General features: G+C 58.7%; 1 protein-coding gene across 9 annotated transcripts in view; it reads right to left on the minus strand.

Moving 5' to 3' along the window:
- Window positions 1–13,145: 13,145 nt before the first annotated feature.
- The window catches only part of HDAC4 (histone deacetylase 4), a 266,392-nt gene continuing 262,239 nt past the window's right edge, over window positions 13,146–17,298 (minus strand). For all 9 annotated transcript variants that reach the window (XM_064485328.1, XM_064485331.1, XM_064485329.1 and 6 more), the window contains 3 exons: window positions 14,759–14,843; window positions 13,641–13,782; window positions 13,146–13,303 (listed from right to left, as the gene is read on the minus strand). In XM_064485328.1, the coding sequence (XP_064341398.1) occupies window positions 13,264–13,303; window positions 13,641–13,782; window positions 14,759–14,843 (267 nt within the window). In that variant the 3' untranslated portion in view covers window positions 13,146–13,263. The remainder of the gene's footprint in view (window positions 13,304–13,640; window positions 13,783–14,758; window positions 14,844–17,298) is intronic.

The raw sequence follows: 17,298 nt of genomic DNA on the forward strand, positions 1-17,298 counted from the left end.
GACACGACAGCAGCCGGGGTCCTGGCTCTGCCTGGGTTTTCCCATCAGACCCACAGCAGGGGCGGGGCGGGGGCACACCCTGGCACGAGGACGGGGCCAAGAGTCCAGGAGCTGCCTACCCCCCAGCTCCTGGAGTCCCATCCGGCCACCCTGCTCCTGCTCCCCTCTGGCTTCCTGCCCCATCCTGTCCCACAGCCCAGCCCTCCTCCAGGGGACACGACCCCACAGCCCTGGAGGCCCAGGGGAGAACCCACCTGCTCCGCCCATCGGTCCAGCCTGGGCCCTGCTGGGGGCCCGTCCTGATCACCAGGACGACACGGGCCAGAGGGTCCCAGGCCGGCCTCAAGACTTGTCTTCTCTGCCCTAAGTACCCCATGAGCCCCTCCCACCAGCCACACTCTGCTTGGACCTGGGGATGCAGACCCAGGACCCCATCCCTGGGCCGAGGAGCCCCGTGGGAGGTGGAGGCTGGCCAGAGCCCTTCCTGTGGGGCCCCCAAGGACCGGGACTGAGGCTCAGAAGCACCCTGAAATGCAGGAAGCTGCTGAAGGCCCCAGGCCTCCCCCACCCCAGAGAGTGCTGCACAAAATGCCAAGGGGGTCCCAGAGCTCCAAAGCCCTCCAGACTCCCTGGGGGCTCCAAGCCAAGATCCCTGATGTGATGGACACCCTGCAGGCCTGTGGTGGCCCTCAGACGTGAGCCCAGCTGTGCCCAGTGCCCCCCTGCCCCCCGGCTCTCCCACAATGACTGTGTGGGTCTCTCAGGGCTGTGGTAACAAACCTCCAGAAACTTGGGTGCTTAAAACCACCGGAATGTCTTCCTTCAGCGGAAATCAAGGTCCAGGCAGGACCACACTCTCTCCAAGGCTCGGGGGGCTTACTTTCTGCCCCTTCCAGCGTCTGGGGTTCCAAGCGTCCCTGGGCTGGTGGCCGCGTCACCCCACCCTTGCCCCCGCCTTCACTGGCTCCTACTCTGTGCCCGTGTCCCCTTCTGTTTCTTTTAAGAGCAGCTGCCATTGGATCAGAGCCCACCCCACCCACAGCCCGGGATGGCCCTGCCCTCCGCACAGATCCGCTTCTCAAATAAGGTCACACGCACTGGTATCAGGGGTTGGGAGGCGGGTATCTCTTTTGGGGGACCCCACTCACCCCACGACTGCCGGTCTCAGGGACAGAGGTGCAGGCCGTCAGGAATGAGTGTCTCTTGGCAAATGCGGGCAGCGCCCCACCCCCACCCGGCTCAGTGCAGGGAGGGGCCGAGGCCCAGTCTCACCTGGCTACCACCGTCCACGCTGGTCAGCCCCCTCCCGGCCCCAGGTGCCATGGGCAGCCGCAGGCCGTCAGCGGGAGGAGAGCCTTCCCGAGCTGCTGGCCGATGGGCCTTCTCCCCAGAGGGCCTGGTGCAAGGTCTCCAGGGGGAATCAGAGGGCAGGACTCCACCTGGGGTCGCTGTCCAGAGGAAGAAGTGCCACACGGAGACTTGGGACCAACCTGGCCCTCCCCCGCCCCCTCCGCGTGTCTGGAAGAGCATTTGGGGCAGCAAAGGGGAGGCTTCCCGGAGGAGACGCTGTGGAGGAAGGGTGTTCCCAGGAGCCCGGCCCGCAGAGGGAGCAGGTGCAGGGCTGGCGGTCTGTGCGGCCTGGTGCCTGAGGATTTTACAGGGGCACACGCATGAAAGCGTGTGCTGTGCTGGGGGCGGGTGGGGGCGACCAGGCCCAGGCGGGGGCCCTGCAGGCAGGAGGAAACTTGTTGTCTGGGGGCAGCGGGCACTTGGACAAGAGCCCAGGCAGCGGATGAGAAGGCAGAGGTGGGGCAGCCTCCTGCCGGCTCAGCTGCCCTGGAGCAGCACAGCCTCCTCGCCCGCCCCTGGAGGGGCATCGGGGGTGGTTGCGGTCTTTCCAACCTGAGAGTCTTGACCTAGAGAGGATGCCATCTCTCCGCCCCTGTTCACAGGGCACGTTGGTCTCGCTTTCACCTTTCTACAATGCGCCCCGTAGCTGGTGGCCGTGGCCAGGCGGGTGCAGGGAAGCAGACTGGCGATGCTGATGTGCTGGGAGCTGCCCACAGGCTCGGCCTGAGCCGAGGGAGGAGGGACGGGGCAGGACCAGGCAGAGGGAGGCGCTGAGCAGCGACCAGCACCTGGCGCCTCTGCAGCTGGCGGACCTCGCCCTGCTGATCGCTGCGGGAGGGGCTGCCGCCCAGATCCCCCACGAACAGGCCCCAGTGCAGGCTCGGGCTGCGGCCTCCAGCAGGGAACCGGGAACCGGGCCTTCCGTCCTGCAGGGTCTGAGCCGCGCAGCGCAGGGTCCAGGCGCCCTCTCCCCTCCGAGAACTGCTTTCAGCTCCTTGAACTTGTTGGGCAGCTGATGAACAAGGAACAGGGGAAATCCTGCGGGAGAGCAGCAACGTGGTGACGGCCGTCGTGGCCGGGCTGCGCGGGGCGCGCTCACCCAGGTGGCGCTTCCAGGGGTCCTGACCGCGCCGCGGGGGCCGGGCGTCCTGCGGAAGGGGACCGGCCAGAAGCCGAGGCGCCGGGCGGCCAGGCCCCGCCGTGGCCGTCTGCCCCCAGGACGCGGCGCGAGGAAGCGAAGCGCAGGGGGACGTGCTGGAAGACACTTCCCAGTGTCGCACATTTTCCTCCAGAACGGCTATCGGGCTCCTCGGGGAAACTGCTCTTCCAGACCCAAGTTGGGCAGGGTGACTGGAAAGTCAATCTCCATTCACGTAAATAAGGCGTATTCAGAAAACGCCTTTGTGTCAGAAAAGGAGAAAGGAACGTCCCCAGCGCCGCACTGAAGGCGCCCCTCCCCGTCCTCCTTGGAGGCATCGTTCAGAGTCACGGCTTCTGTGTCTTCGTCACGTTTGCACCGGACGAGGCGGTCTTCCTTGCTTTTTTCACTCCTAAAAGGCGTGTTCCACTCGGGGAGAGCGGGGACAATCAGCCCAGCCCGGGTGGGCGCCCCAGCTCCCGACTGGTAAATATTTCCAGGGGTTCCCAGCTTTTCACTGAATAATGCTGAAGTGAGCCTCTCCGTACGGAAGATGTCTTCTGTAATTAGATTTACGTCCTTGGGGCCGATTCCCAGAGTGAAGTTACCAGGCCGAGGCACAGCCATCCGCAAGGTTCTTAGCAAATATTCTCCGGGGTGTCCTTGGCCGTGACCGTCCCGCCGACAGTGGCCTGGTCACGCCGCGCACCCTCCACTGCACAGGCGGGTCGTCCACGTGACCGCGGCCCCCAGCAGCACCCTGTCCCCCCTCCAGTGAGTGCGTAGGTCACTCACAAGGTCAGCTAGCTTCCTGGATGGTTGTTGATCGGTCATATCTCATCTTCTGTGACTCGTCTGTTCATGATTTAAAAAACAGTGTGTATGAGTTTTGCATGGATTATAAACACTGAACCTTTGCTGCACTGGCTTCGTGGTCTGTTTGGTAAGTTCAGTGTCATTAGACGGGAAGTTTTTTTCCCTTTGGTCAGCCTTGATCAGTGTTCATCCTTTGTGGCTTCGTATTGCTCCTTCTGCTTTTCTTAAGGGAAGAGTTCAAACAGACACAGGAGGGGAGTGTGACGGGGGCCCCATGCTCCTGGCCAGGCTTCCTCCAGCCGCACGCCCGTCTGCTCCCGCCGCCGTGGGGTCCCTGTGCCGCAAGCCCTCCGCCTCGAGCACCCCGCGCTGCGGCCTGCATCCATGACCCGCTGCCCACGGCCACGTCGCTTCCGTGACTCTCACACTCTCAGTCCTGCCCTCACTGGACAGACGAGGACCGCTCACCCGAGCCTTCTTGCAAAACAGGCTTAGGCTCCAAGTGGTCACCCACCTGCCTCTATTTTGACATATTGGTGCGAAGGAGAAGGTGGCCTCTCCCCAGACAGCAGTAACTCCCAGGCAGTGCCCGCGCTCATCTTTTTATTTAAAATTCATCAGAGATGGTCTGCGTTGCTCCCGCAGGTGGGCCTGAGTCATGTGTCTTATGACAGGTTCTGGGACCTGCCTCCTGCTGGCCTTTCTCTGAGTTTTGCTGGCTGACCCTGCCTGTGAGCAGCCTGGAAACTTGTAACCTCACTCCCACCCCAGGCCACTCGAATAACCCTGGGCTGGTGATTTACTGAGTCCCCGCGTGAAGGCAGGAGAGGCTGCCATCTGTCTATCGGTGTCTGGGTTTCCTTAGGGAGTCCTGGCCTCTTCATTGTCACTGTCTCCCTCCTAGAGGGTCACAGGAGGGGGAGTGCAGTGGGAGGGGTGTGGAAGATGGGGAGGTGCCCCCCACTGCTCCCCATCCATGCTGGGGGCTGGCCTGCAGGTCAGGGTGGAACCCCACGCCCACCCTCCTTGTAGGGGTGGGGTTGCTCCTCCCAGGAGCCCGGCCACTCCCGGCCAGGGGACACTTCCTTTTCCCCCTCTCAGACCCTCTGGAGCCCATCCCTCTGCCTCTCCAGTACCTGCATCCAATTTTCATTCGAATCTTGACGTGAAATCACATCAGTAATCCTGCTGCGCGGCAGCACCGCGGGGGAGTCATCACGGGCTGGCGAGAGCCTCCCTTCAGCTCCGGGAGCGAAGGCAGAAAATCGGAATCAAGCAGTTTCTGATCACACGTCGGGAGCCGCCCCTGGACTGTGGGGACAGCAGGGGGCACGCGGAGCCACCTGCCCACCTGCTCCTTTTACAGAGGAAACTGAGGTCCCGTGAGGTCAAAGGGTGCACCCTGGTTCAAAGCCATCTGCTCACCCCCCCTTTCCCAGCAGGGCGTCTGGGGAGTTCAGCCGGGAAGAGGGGTGTGGAGGGAAGTTCTTCGGTAGGGGACGGTGGGCTCTGCCCGCATCTGGCCTGCAGGTGGCTGCCTGGGCATCGGACCGGGGCCCTTCACGTAGGGCGGCTTGGGCGGAGAACCTGAGCCCCCGCGGGCCCCACCCATGAGGAGGAAGGGCCTTCTCCCGGCTGGGTTTGTCCGGCAGGGAAATGGGCCGCTCGGCAGTGGTCAGACCCATCCCCAGAGGCTGGTTGAGGGGCATCTGGTTCTGAGCGAGGGCTGGGAGGCTGACCCGGGGCGCTCTGTCCCCGAGGGATGGCCCCTGGATTCGATCGCAGTGAGTGGGGGCTGGGTGGGGGAACTGAGAAGCCCAGGACCCCATTCCTTCCCCATGGAGTGGGCAGAGAGCGCAAGGGGGAGTTTGGAGGGCACTGCTGGCTTCTGGGGTGGAGGCTGGGATGCAGCTCGATATCTTGGGGTGCAAAGGGTGGCCCCAGAGAATGACCAGCCCCAGAGGGCCGAGTGCCGAGTGGACAAGTCCTGGTCTAGACGCCTCACTGAACAGTCCCCGTGGCATCCATCCTGCTCCAGAATCAGCTGTGGGAGTGAAAGACGGATTTAAATGAGAGGCTCGGGTGTGAGGACCACCCAGAGTTCAGGTCCTGCCCCTGCATCCAGCTGACTACAGACTTGGACGGAGCATTTGAATTTTCTGAGCCTCCGTTTCGAATATAAATGCGTGTAACCACACTACCCACTCATGGATTCCCGGGGGGGTTAAATTTTGGCAGAGTCGACGCAGGACCTAACCCACGAGCCCTCAGGGAGGTGGGACCACCTCCAAGGGTCCCGCGTTGGCTCAGACCCGTCACCCCCAGGCTCAGGGGTCCTGGAGGGTGCTCTCTGTTAGACTAAAGTGTGCCTTCACCCCTAAGTCCTTACATTTGGATTTCAGACTCGGTCCTGAAGCAGTCCGGTGGTGATTCGCCTGACGCGGGCCGGCCTGGGAGGCAGCGGCAATGGCTCAGGTCACACAGTGCGCACTGCACCCAGGATGTGCAGGAAGCCGAGCTCCGTGTTGTGCTTTGAAGGTAACCAGCCACCGCCTTTTCCTTGGAAACGCCCCTCACTTGGCAGGAACACGCAGGTGGCCACGTCCCTCCTTCACGTGGAGATTAGACGCAGTCAGTCCGGCAGCCGAGTCGGAGATGTCACTTTCTCTCAGTCAGCATCAGGCGGACGCAGGGCCGCCCTCCTGCTGCCCACAGAGCCAGCGCCTCCAGCCCCACGACGGCAGCTTACCAAGGGCATCCTTGCGCTGCGGACATTTCTGTTTGCAGGGACGCAGGCCTTTGGAACTATCAGAACAAACCTCCTGATATCGTGGGGACTTCTGCTTGCCCATCTTGGCTGGGGCTGCCCACTTTCGCAGTGAGACCCAGAGCGGGAAGAGACGGGAGCACAGGAACAGTTGTGGCCCGCGGGTTTCTCTGAGCCTCCCCTCGTCTCTACCTGGATGGCCCGGCCTCCCGGGCTCCCGCCCGCTCCTGCTTCGTCTCACTCCCGAGCCCCCGACATCAGCCAGCCGGAGCCCGCAGTCCCAGCCCCGCACAGCTGGTGCCTCCCTTCAGGTCTGCATCCCGCGTAGGCCTCAGCATTGTGCCGCGTGCTCTTCTGGGGAGGAACACGCCCGACGGGTTCCAGGAAGGGGGAGAGCCCCGATTTGTTAGGATGCAGTGGTGACAGCTGCCCTCCTGTCCACAGTGGGCTGTTCCCACTCAGCGCCCAGGTCGCCCCACACCTGAGCTTGAACTTTTCCACCCACACGGAGCCTTTCAGGGAGAGACACTGACCTCACAGAAGGGCCCCCGGGGCCATGTGGTCCGAGGGACGGTGGTCCTGGCGAGGTTGACAGGGACGTGGCCTGAGCTCTGTGGCCGAGATGCAGCATCTCCCAATACCCACCTCCCTTCCTTCTACAAAAAATGAACCACCATTTCCAGCTGGGCGCAGGTTCACCTGCAGCGCAGATGGCACGTCCCAGCCTCCCTTGCAGCTGGGGGTGGGTCGGGGGGAAGGGTTAGGCAGAATCGGTGTGGGCAGTGTCTGGGAAGTGTCTGGAGGAGCCATTCTGCGCTCTGGGGCGGGTCCTGGAAGCACCTAGAAGCACAGGAAGAGGTGGCAGAGAGGGGAGGGCACGGCAGGGCAAGCAGCAGGACTTCTAGGGTCTAAAAGTGCCACCTCTGACGTGGCCTTCTGGGTCTTTCAGGAAGTGTATGTGTCAAGGAGGGGGCTGAGGAGAAAGTATTTTTACTGAACACCTTTCAAACGTGATTTATAAGCTTTAGGCATTCAGACACATGTGAGTCTCCATTTATTTGAACTCTTGCCTCGGGCTCTGTGAGTGTTACTGGGGGGACTGGGGACACCCCCGTGGACCCGCCCGTGCAGACACCGGCTGTATCACTTTGCCATGTGTTTGACTGTCCATGACCAGCAGCTGTGTGATCTCCAAGGGGCCTTTATTAAGAACTTCAATTCTGCACTAGCCAGATTCAGGGCAGTGTGCACCCCAGAGGGGGAATGGAAGGGATATGGGGCCGAACTACATCCACCATGTTTATTTTTGACGTTTATGGCAGAGGCCGTACACATGCTCAGTCTGAATGGTGGGCACACATATGTCTGTTATTTTCTTTCCTCCATGTGGTTGAGGTACTTCATAATTTCAAAAGGTAAAAGTATCAGTACTTTATACAATATATAAAAAAAATTTATTTTTAGGTAAAATGATCCAAAAGACATGTCATAGAAAACCTACAGTGTAATAAAACTGGGGAAAAGCTGCCCTCAGGGATCTCCTTGCCCGAGAGCTGGAAATACTCTTTCAAGGGTTTTTTGTTTTTGTTTTCTTTCCATTTCAGTCTGTTCTAGAAAATTAAATTTGTTAGAAAAATATCCTCTCATTTTGGGTAAATTAGTAAACGCATCCTCATAAATACCAACTTACGCATGAAAAGGCTCAGGGTACATCTAGCCTCTCATCTCTTCACATGGCCTGCATCAGTCAGCTATTGCTGCAATGATGCTGCAGAACAAATGCCCCCAGCTCAGTGGCTCCAACTCCAGGCATTTCTTGCTCATGTGTTGCCTGGGGCAGCTCTTCTTGTGTCTGGAGGTGGCTGAGCTCCACCTGTCTCATTCTGGGGTCCAATCAAGGGGATCAGGGGCCCCTGGGTGTCACAAGTTGGGTCCCCAGAAAGCAGACCCTGAGGTGGGGTCTGGTGAGCACAGTGTTTTTTATGGAGTGCCCTTAGGGTCAACAGCCAAGACAGGGAGAGGAACAGGACTTGACAGAGGGAGAGACTGACTGGCTGGGGAACAGGCTGACCCCACGGGGACGAGCAAGCGGCCCCCAAGTTGTCCTGAGTGGGGCCAAGGGGGCTGGACACTTACCCCACCCCAACTATTAGGCACTGGATGTGGGGGCCTCGAAGGGGTGTGACCACTGGGGAAGGAGGGTGGTCACTTGGGGGGGGTGTTGCGGGGGCTGGGGGCTGTGGCTGGGTGTCTGCAGACTCGCTGCCCCAGGGAGAGTGGGGGCCCAGCTATGGGGGGTCTGAGTCTGGCCTCTGGTCCCCTCCCTTTGGCCTCGTTTGCCTCTGAGCTTGTGTCTAGCCCAGTGTTTTGGGGAGACAATGGTGCAAAGACTTAGATTTTTTAGACCTTTAGGTGAAGACAGTTCTGTGGGCCGTTTCCCTGGGCAGAGGCGGCCGGGCTGCTGAGGGGGTGGGTCCCTGGGCCCACCCCCTAGGGCCGCCACACGAGAGCCAGCGAGGACGCGCTCAACAGCAGAAACCAGAGGTGGGAGGGCAATGAATGCTTTTTATTTACACCACAAGAGTAACAAGCTGCGTGATGAGGTACAGAGCACTGGCCTCCTGGCGAAGCGGAGCCGGCCATCGGGGGGACACCGGGTCGGTGAAGATCCACCCACACAAAACAAAACAGGAACGAGAAAACTCAGAATGAAGTCTCCGACTCCACAGAGCGAAAGAAAGAACCACTGGGAGGTCCAGACAGAGAGAACTGACTCGACTGCAGATGGAGCAGGTCTCTGCCACCAGCGGGCCGCCCCCACGGGCGCGGGGGGCCGCGAAACCCGCCAGCCGCGCTCTCACGACAGCCTGTGAGGAGCTCTTGGGTGAACAGGGTCAACCCCCCCTTATATATATATTATGTATGTTCGTCATTCTCATAAATTGGAAAACAGCGCCTCCACTATGGGGCGCACATACCAAAAAAAAAGAAAAACTCCAAAAAACAAAAAACAGAAAAACAGAACAAAACCAAAAAAGCCCCCCAAAACAAACAGAAATTGTCTGCTTTCTTTTTCCTTTAATAGGAGACTTTTAATCATGTCAGAGACAAAGTGAGCTGAGCTGGAAAAGCTCTGCTTCTTGACAAGGAAGAAATGGTTTCCTTTCGATGCAAAGTCTGATTTTCAACCCCAGCACAGCACAGTGCACGACTGCTGAGTTTAAAGTGAAAACCAAGCAGCTCCTCACCCAGGAATAACGAAAGGTCGGCACCGCTGGGCGGACGGGGCTGGCGGGGCCTCCTGGCTCCCCAGCGGAACCCGATGGCCACTGGCCACCAGGGCTGGCGGGGGCGGCACTCGCCTCACCCCGAGCCAGGGGAGAAGGGAAGGAACCAAACAAACTCCTCTGAATCACCCCGAGAAAGACAGGCAGTTCACCCCGCGTTCTGCGTAGTTTCCCTAAAACACTGTTTTCACATAAACACAATAAACTCTATTATTGGTATGTCACAAGTGCTAGATAAACTTTTTTTTCTTAATATGACAAATGTTTAAATAGTCCTTTTTTATTTTTCTTACAATAAAAAGTACAATTTTCTTAAGAAGTTCCATAAGACGCAAACGTCCCCCCCCAAGCCCCCAACTCTCCTTTAAGGTTTTCTTTTGTTTTACAGAAAAACTCCCATCTTTTTTATCTGCAAATGTCACGAGAGGGGAACAAAAAGGCATTTTTTCTCCTTCCCCAAGCTGCCGAGTTTGGCGTGCAAAATCTGTGTACGACAGAAAGACATGCCGGTCAATCAGCCCATGCAACCTCCAGGTGTAGGAAACTTAAAAAAATATATTCATATGTATTTATATATATCTATTTATATATGTATCAATGCCCATAAAACATGTGGGCCCAAAAGTCTACAAAAGAAGAATGGAATGAGCACGTGGCTGTGACCAGGAAAGAAGGAATGTTCTGATCGAAAATCAAACACAAGAAAACTCCACTACAGTGCTGCAGAAATCAGACCTGCTTCTGTGTCAGGCCCGCACAAAACGGTCCTTCCTCTGGAAACAAACTTTTCAAAGAAGGAAAGAAAAACCAAGACGCTTTGACAAAGTGGCCCTTCAGAAGCGGTGGGGCTGCCAGTCCCCGGCGGCTCGGGTGCGGCCCCGGGACGGCCGCCTGCTGGTGGGGCGCGGGCACCGCGTGGCCCGGCTAGAAAGCCGGAAGGGCAGGTTGGCACCGCGAGTCCCGGCGGCATCACGGGGCTTCCCGCAAAGGGAGATAAAGTGCTCGCTTGCGGAGCCCTGGCCAGCTCCCCCGAGGCCCCTGCAAAGGAACAGAAAGGCTAGAGGTCCAGGGACCGAAGAGGGGAGGTGCGGGGCGCCCTCCTGCCGGCACTCTCCGGGGCGGGCCCTCCGCCCCCTGCCCTGGGCGGTGGCCACGGAGAAGGGCTGAGTGTGTCTTCAAAGAAAAGAAAAGGCTGCACGGTAATGCTCCCAGCAAGCGTGTGAAGCCGGGGTGAACCGGGAGACGAGCCCGCCCCCCACCAGGCCCCTGCAGGGTGTCTCTGCCGAATGAGATTAGGAGTAAATCCCCCAGTGATAACCAGGCCACCGGAGGTCCATGCTATCCCATCATCTGTAAAAAAATGCCAGATGACGTTTCCTCCTCGGGGGCCAGGGCTGGCAGTAAGTGGGCAGGAGGCAGGGGTCCCTGCGGGGCCAAGAAGGCCAGAAGAGCCGGCAGGCTGGGCCCCGCCCCCCTGGGGCCGAGCTGGGGTGGACCCAGCTGCCCCCGCTCTCCAGCTCCTCCAATGTGGGCTCAGAGTGGAGGGCCAGGAGGGAAGAGACCATCAAGTGCACGTCCCCGGGCCTTTCCATCTGTCTCGACCACTGTCCGAGGTCTGACCAGCAGCAGCCCCGTGACCAAGCCAATCCGAGAATCTGGATTCACTGGGTCACAAGCCTGCTGGGTCAGAGTCTCTTTCAGAAGCCACCTGTCAATGTTACCAAACTCAGGGACTCGGCTCGGGGTCCCCTCCTGTGGGCAAGTGGTGTCTGACTTCCTCCCTCAAGGCTGAACCCGATGCGTGCTTTGGAATGAAACTGGTGGCTTCGAATGCTGGAAAGTAAGTTACCAGTAAAAACTGACTTTCAGTTACTGTCAAAGAGAAAAAGCAAAGACCGGCCGTTCCCGTCGGGAGTCTGCTGTCCCTGCGGGCTGGCCAGGCAGCAAGAGCCCCAGGCTCCCTGCAGCCACGGGCTCCCAAGTCCAGGCTGGCTGCTCCCAGCCGGGGTCCTGCCATGCGGCTGCAGCCAGAGAACCCAGAGTGGGTGCCAGACCCCTCGGCCCCACGTGTTGCTGACATGCCTACGAGGTCTTTGGAAAAGCGAAGTGAAAATTCTGTCTTGACCACGTGGTCAGAGAAACTGAAACACGAGTTTTGTGGACACTGACGGCCCCTGGTGTCTGGCAGGCCCCCCCGCTAAGCATCACGACAGCAAGAAAGGCCCCTCACTCTGCGTCCCTCCGTGGGACAGGACCAGGGAGCAGACCTCAGACCCGGCGACACCTTCCGGTGCTTGCTCTCTGAAAATAAACTCTGTGCTCACTGTACAAAAATAAACAGAATGAAAATAATAATAATAAAAAAACCTTCAAAAGTTAAAAAAATGTACAAGCAAGAACTTAGAAAGGAAAACGGTTTAGACATCATTACCGTTCAGAAAACCGCTCAGTGGTGGGAAGAAATGTAAAATTCACAAAACAATGCTCATTCAGGATCTTTTTGTGAAAAATTCATACAAAATCAACAGCAAATTTATATTCTTTGCTATAAAAACTCATTAGGTACATATGTGCATGGAGGCTTGGAGCGGGAACGGGTTGGGTCAGAAATAATTAAAATGAAAGTACAATCCTGCAGGGCAGTGCCCCGTGGCGAATGTGTGATTGAAAGCTCTCCAATCCGGAGTTCAGAAATACACGAGCTTCAAACCAGATCCCTTTCCATAAGCACCTTGGTATCTAAGTCACAAATCGTTCATTCGCCAGGGACCTTTGCAACCTGCATTTATTATATATATATATACTTTTTCTATAAATGCATTATAAATATTTTATCAAGATTTCATAAGAATCAAGTTTCTTAGCTTGGAATACATTGGAATATATATTATACATATATATATTTATTTATACCTAAAATTTAAGCAATACTTCATGCTACTTGCTTTTAATAAAAAGCATTCCGATCGTAACACTGGAAGTGTGCCTAGAACATGCTTCACAACCAAATGGAGACGCTCAATTGCTACGTGATGTACGAGAAAGAACACTTTGGATTCATTTAAAATTTGCTGGACTTTGAAGCCCCCAACAGCATTTGCCGCTTTTTGGGAACTACCTCCACTTTTCTTCAACAGCAATAAAGCAAAACAGGGTGGCGGGACCCCAGCCCTCGGAGCTGCTGGCTGGGGCCCGGGGGCGCCTGGAGCGCCAGGCCGGCACCCGCCGGCCTCCGGCTCGCCCGGCCACAGGGAGCTGTCCCACCAATTCCTCCTGTTTGTTTTTTCTTAAGGCATTGTTCCTCAGACTTCAGAAAACCCAGCCACAAAAATCCATCAGAGCAATAAAAAAAAAAGGCACAAACGCGCATCCTCGCCGGCGTTGGGAAGGCAGAGCCGGCGCCCGCGGGCCCCCCGCTGCTGCCCGCGTCCAGTCCGTCTCCCGGGCCGCCGGCCGCCCGCCGCCTTCACAGAGGCCGGGGGGCCGCGGGGACTCTCTCTTTAGAAACAAGGAAAGAAAAGCTACAGGATGAGTCGAGTGGTTCACACGGAGACTGTGGAGTTGTGGGGAGTCGGCAAACCGAAAGCACCAGTTTTGATCAAGTCTGTCCGTGTCACGGGGGCGCCGGTTCTCGTCCTCCTGCCCCCGCGTCGCGGAGCCGGCGGCCGGCCTCCTCCCCGGCGGCGGCGTCCCGGGCGAGCGCCGCGCGCGCCCCGCGTCCGTCCGGCTCCGCTCAGGCGCCGCCGTCGGCCCCGCGGGCCCGGCGGGCAGAGCCCCCCCCCCCCACCCCCCGCGGCTCGCCCGGCTCGGAGAAGGCCGCGCGGCAGGACGCGGGAGCCGTGAGCTTCTCTTGGCGGAGCTTCAAGACGGAGACAAACAAACAAGATCCGCAGCTTCGGGAGGGGCTACAGCGGCGGCTCCTCTTCCATCGGCTCCTCGTCGGGTCTGCGGGGCGGGCGGGGGCGGGACAAGGGGAGCGGGGCGGGCGGGGCTCAGTGGCAGAGCCCAGGTTCCACCTGCCTCCCCCTCGCCCCCATCGCCCAGCTTCCCGCCCCGAGGTAGGAGGTCGGGGCCCAGGTGCCCATCGGCTGTTTCCAAGGGTCCTGCACACTGGAAGGAGGTCCTGGACCAGGATGGGGATGCCACCCGCCCGCCGGCCCGCCCTCCCCGGGGAGCCCAGCAGGGCCTGCGTGGAGAAGCCCCGCGCTCTGGTCCAGGCGCAAAGACTCGGGTCGTCCCCCTGAACGCGTCTCCACCCACGGCCAAGGCGGCGCAAGCTCACCTCTTCTCCGCCGCCTTCACGCCCACGGACAGCGAGGCCATGGCCGTGACAGTCTCCGCTTCCTCCGTCTCGCACTTCTGGGCCTCGACCAGAGAGTACCCCGCGGTGGAGGAAGGGCGCTGCAGGGAGCGCCAGTACTGGCCTGGGGGGCCGGGGGCTCGGTCAGCGGACCCTGTGCACCCTGCTGGCCAGAAGCCCCTCTGCGCCCGTGGTTCTCAGGCAGGACTCATCACTGGTGACTTTGAAAGCACCACGTGTTTGGGAGACAGAAGCCAGGGGGTCCCTGGGTGCAGACTCACAAAGACAGGGACTCCTGGGTAAAAAAACTTCCTCTTCCTGGGAGAACCGAGTGCTCCCCAGGCAGCACGGGGGGTGGGGGGGCACTTCCTGACTCCTGGAGCAGGCAAGAAGGGAAGGCTCCCCCTGGAGCCCCTGAGATGATGGGGGGTCTCCATGTGGGGCCTGAGCACCAGAGCCAGGCTCTCAAGTGTCTCCTCTGCACACAGGGGCTTCTCACTGGGGAGGCTGTGGGGAATGGCTCTGGGGCCGGGAGCCCATCGTGGGAGCAGGGAATCCCTGGGTTCTGCCCACTGACACAGACAGGCTTCAGGACTGTGTCACCCAGAGACCTAGGACAGATGCCGGGTGGGGAGGGCGTGGCCAGTTCACCTGAGGGGCTGTGTGGCACAGGTCCCCTGGGTGCCAGCCCCCTGGGCCCCTAGCACCTGCCGCTCAAGGCAAGAGGTGCTCTGCACCCTGTGCTGGGTCTCTGCAGGGCCAAGGGTTCTCTGGTCAGAGGAAGAAGCCAGACCCTAGGACACAGGTTCACATCCAAGCCCCACCCCTGGCAGCTGGGGACCTGAAGCAAGTGACGTCACAGACTCCCTGAGCCTCAGTTCTTCTGCTCTGCACAGCGGTGTGACGACACTATTCTGGTAGTTTGTGGGGAAATTAATGGGGGTAAAATGAGAGTCTGCAGCTCATGGAATTCTAGTGGACAGCAGGGGGCCCTGTCATGTAGGCCCAGGGAAGCAGCTGGCCATGAGAGCGGGCTGGGGCGGGGGAGATGGTCCCTTCCCTTGCTGGCTTCCCTGTGAGCCCTGGGCCAGGCCACTCACTGTGGATTTCGATGACTTTCTCCATAGACCGGACAGCGTTCGCATTGGGTCTCTGCTGTAGAACTTTCTCTGGGAGAGGATCAAGCTGGGAAAGAAGGAATATTTAGTGGGTTATAGGATGTGAGATGCTCCCCGTGTGCGTTCAAATGGGGTGGTCAGAGCATCTCTTTCTTAACTGTACCTGCTAACAGAGTAAGTATCTTTAAAAAGCCAAATATGGTTTTGGTATTTATTATATGAAATTTTACCAAAGTAGGCTTATTTTCTTCAAGATATTTCTCTTAGGAGATGCTCAGGCATATCTGTGGGTTCCCATACGAGCAAGATGATAGATGGTGTCTGGGAGTGGCCTGGGCGCACATGTGCGAGCCTGGTACCCACTGCTGATACCACAGCATCACATCAGGGGAAACAGCACTTTCATATCCCTAATAAATAAGGGTCTTATGAATCATAAGAGTGCTTGAATATCCCCTGTCCATGGCTTTCTTCCAGTCATGGGGGAAAAGGTGAACGGGAGGGAGAGAGCAGAACCTCTAGGAGCGGGAACCTTTGCCCCGAGTTCCTCCTAAGTATCGCAGCAGCCTGTGAAAGAGGGAATACAGCCCGGCCCCAGCCCCCTGGAGGGCCGCAGGGCAGACCAGAGCGTCTGCAGAGAATCCGCCAAACATGGTGGGTGGAAATAGAGCGCAGAAATGCAGTAACAATCTGGTCATTGCCTATAACGAAAAGACTGAAAAGGTCTCTACATACGTACATGTAACTGAATCACTGTGCTGGGCACCGGACATTAACACAACATTGTAAACCAACTATTCTTCAATGAAAAAAATACAGCAACAGTGCAAATAATCAGACAAGCCTACAAAACTGGGGGAGCCCTGCTGGGCTCGGGACCAGAGCAGGAAGTGCCGAGGGAGGTCAGGTGTCGGGGGACAGGCCCAGGCCGAGCTGGCCTGGCTGCAGTGCCCACCACCCCACTCGCGGACGAGCGGGCAGAGCAGGTGCACAGACAGCGGGCCCCGTGGGGCAGCTGGTGGGAAAGTCCTGAGCAGAGGTTAAAGAACAGAGCTCCGAGGTGCTGTCAGATTCCAGACACCACGTGTGGAGAGCGGCAGTTTGCAGTGGCCGGGGTCCGTGATGCCACCGGCTGGCTGAGGAACTGCTGCGCTCTCGTGAGGCATGTGTCCCCAAGCCAGGCTGCCCGTTAGCGCTGCCCGTCCGGGTCTAGGGGGCATGCGTTCCAATCAAGAGCAGCGGGAAGCACATGAGTAAGGCGGCAAGACCTTGGCTCAGGGGTAACAAATCAGGGTTCTAATGCCACTCTCTGATGATAGGAGTCAGGCTCCTTGGGGAGACGGCTTGCTCGGGGCTGGGGTGGGGAAGACGCAGGGTGAGCCTGGAGCATCCCGCAGCGCAGTCAGGAAGGACGCGCCAAAGACAAGCCAGCGGGCACGTCAGAGGGACACACGAGGCCAAGTGGAAGTCAAATACGTGACACACACTGAATGAATTCTCAGGGTATAGAACGAACATCCCCAAGCCTACACTGATGTGGTAAGTGACTGAGTAAACAAGCAAACGGGGAGAAGAGATTCAAGAAAGAGGGCGAAACAAAGACTTAAAAACAAACGAGCCGGGAAGCGGACACGCGGGCCCTTCTCTGGGGGGGGCCCTTCTCCGGGGGGGCCTTTCTCTGAGGGGGGGTCCTTCTCTGAGGGGGCCCTTCTCCAAGGGGTTCCTTCTCCGATGGGGGGCCCTTCTCCGGGGGGGCCTTTCTCCAAGGGGGGTCCTTCTCTGAGGGGGCCCTTCTCCAAGGGGTTCCTTCTCCGATGGGGGGCCCTTCTCTGGGGGGGGCCCTTCTCTGAGGGGGGCTCTTCCGGGGGGGTTCTACACAAGGTGCTCCAGGCAGAGGGACGAGGAGCCCTGACGGCTGTCTGAGCAACGAATGGCGAGCCAAGAAAACGGCATAAACGCAGGGAAGGCCAAATGAACAGGGAAAACAGGGGCTGCAGGAAGCAATAACCACGATGTCTAACTAGTGAAATAAAAGAAAGACACCAGTCAGGGAAGACTCGGAGCCGGGAGTGGGGAGAACGGGCCGGGGCTGCCCGCTTAGCAGATGAACACACAGGACATCGGCTACGTCTGACTTCGACGGGCAAGGCATTTCAGTGCAAGAGTGTCCGGTGTTTAACTGGCGACCCCCTCGGGCCAGAGCCGTCTGGGCCGTGGCTGTGGGGGCGAGGTCAGCAACCACGTCACGGGCGCGAGCAGACGCATTAACGGCTCATTCCTGAAAAGCAGCCGCCGCCGTGTATCTCGGGCGCAGAGGAAACATGGGGCCCCTCAGCCATGCCGAGAGAAGGCAAGAAAAGAGGAAAAGGAAGGCACTACAGGAAAGGGGGCAGACCCTGTGCAGAATAAGGTGGGAGGAATGAATCTGAAGGACAGCGGACAACTGCAGGGGCTGGGGCTCGGGGCACAGTGTGCACTCAGCGTGCACCAGGTCCTCAGTTCAATCCCCAGTCCCTCCAGTA

Source organism: Camelus dromedarius, chromosome 4 (assembly GCF_036321535.1).
Source record: "Camelus dromedarius isolate mCamDro1 chromosome 4, mCamDro1.pat, whole genome shotgun sequence".
In the NCBI taxonomy this organism is placed as follows: domain Eukaryota; kingdom Metazoa; phylum Chordata; class Mammalia; order Artiodactyla; family Camelidae; genus Camelus; species Camelus dromedarius.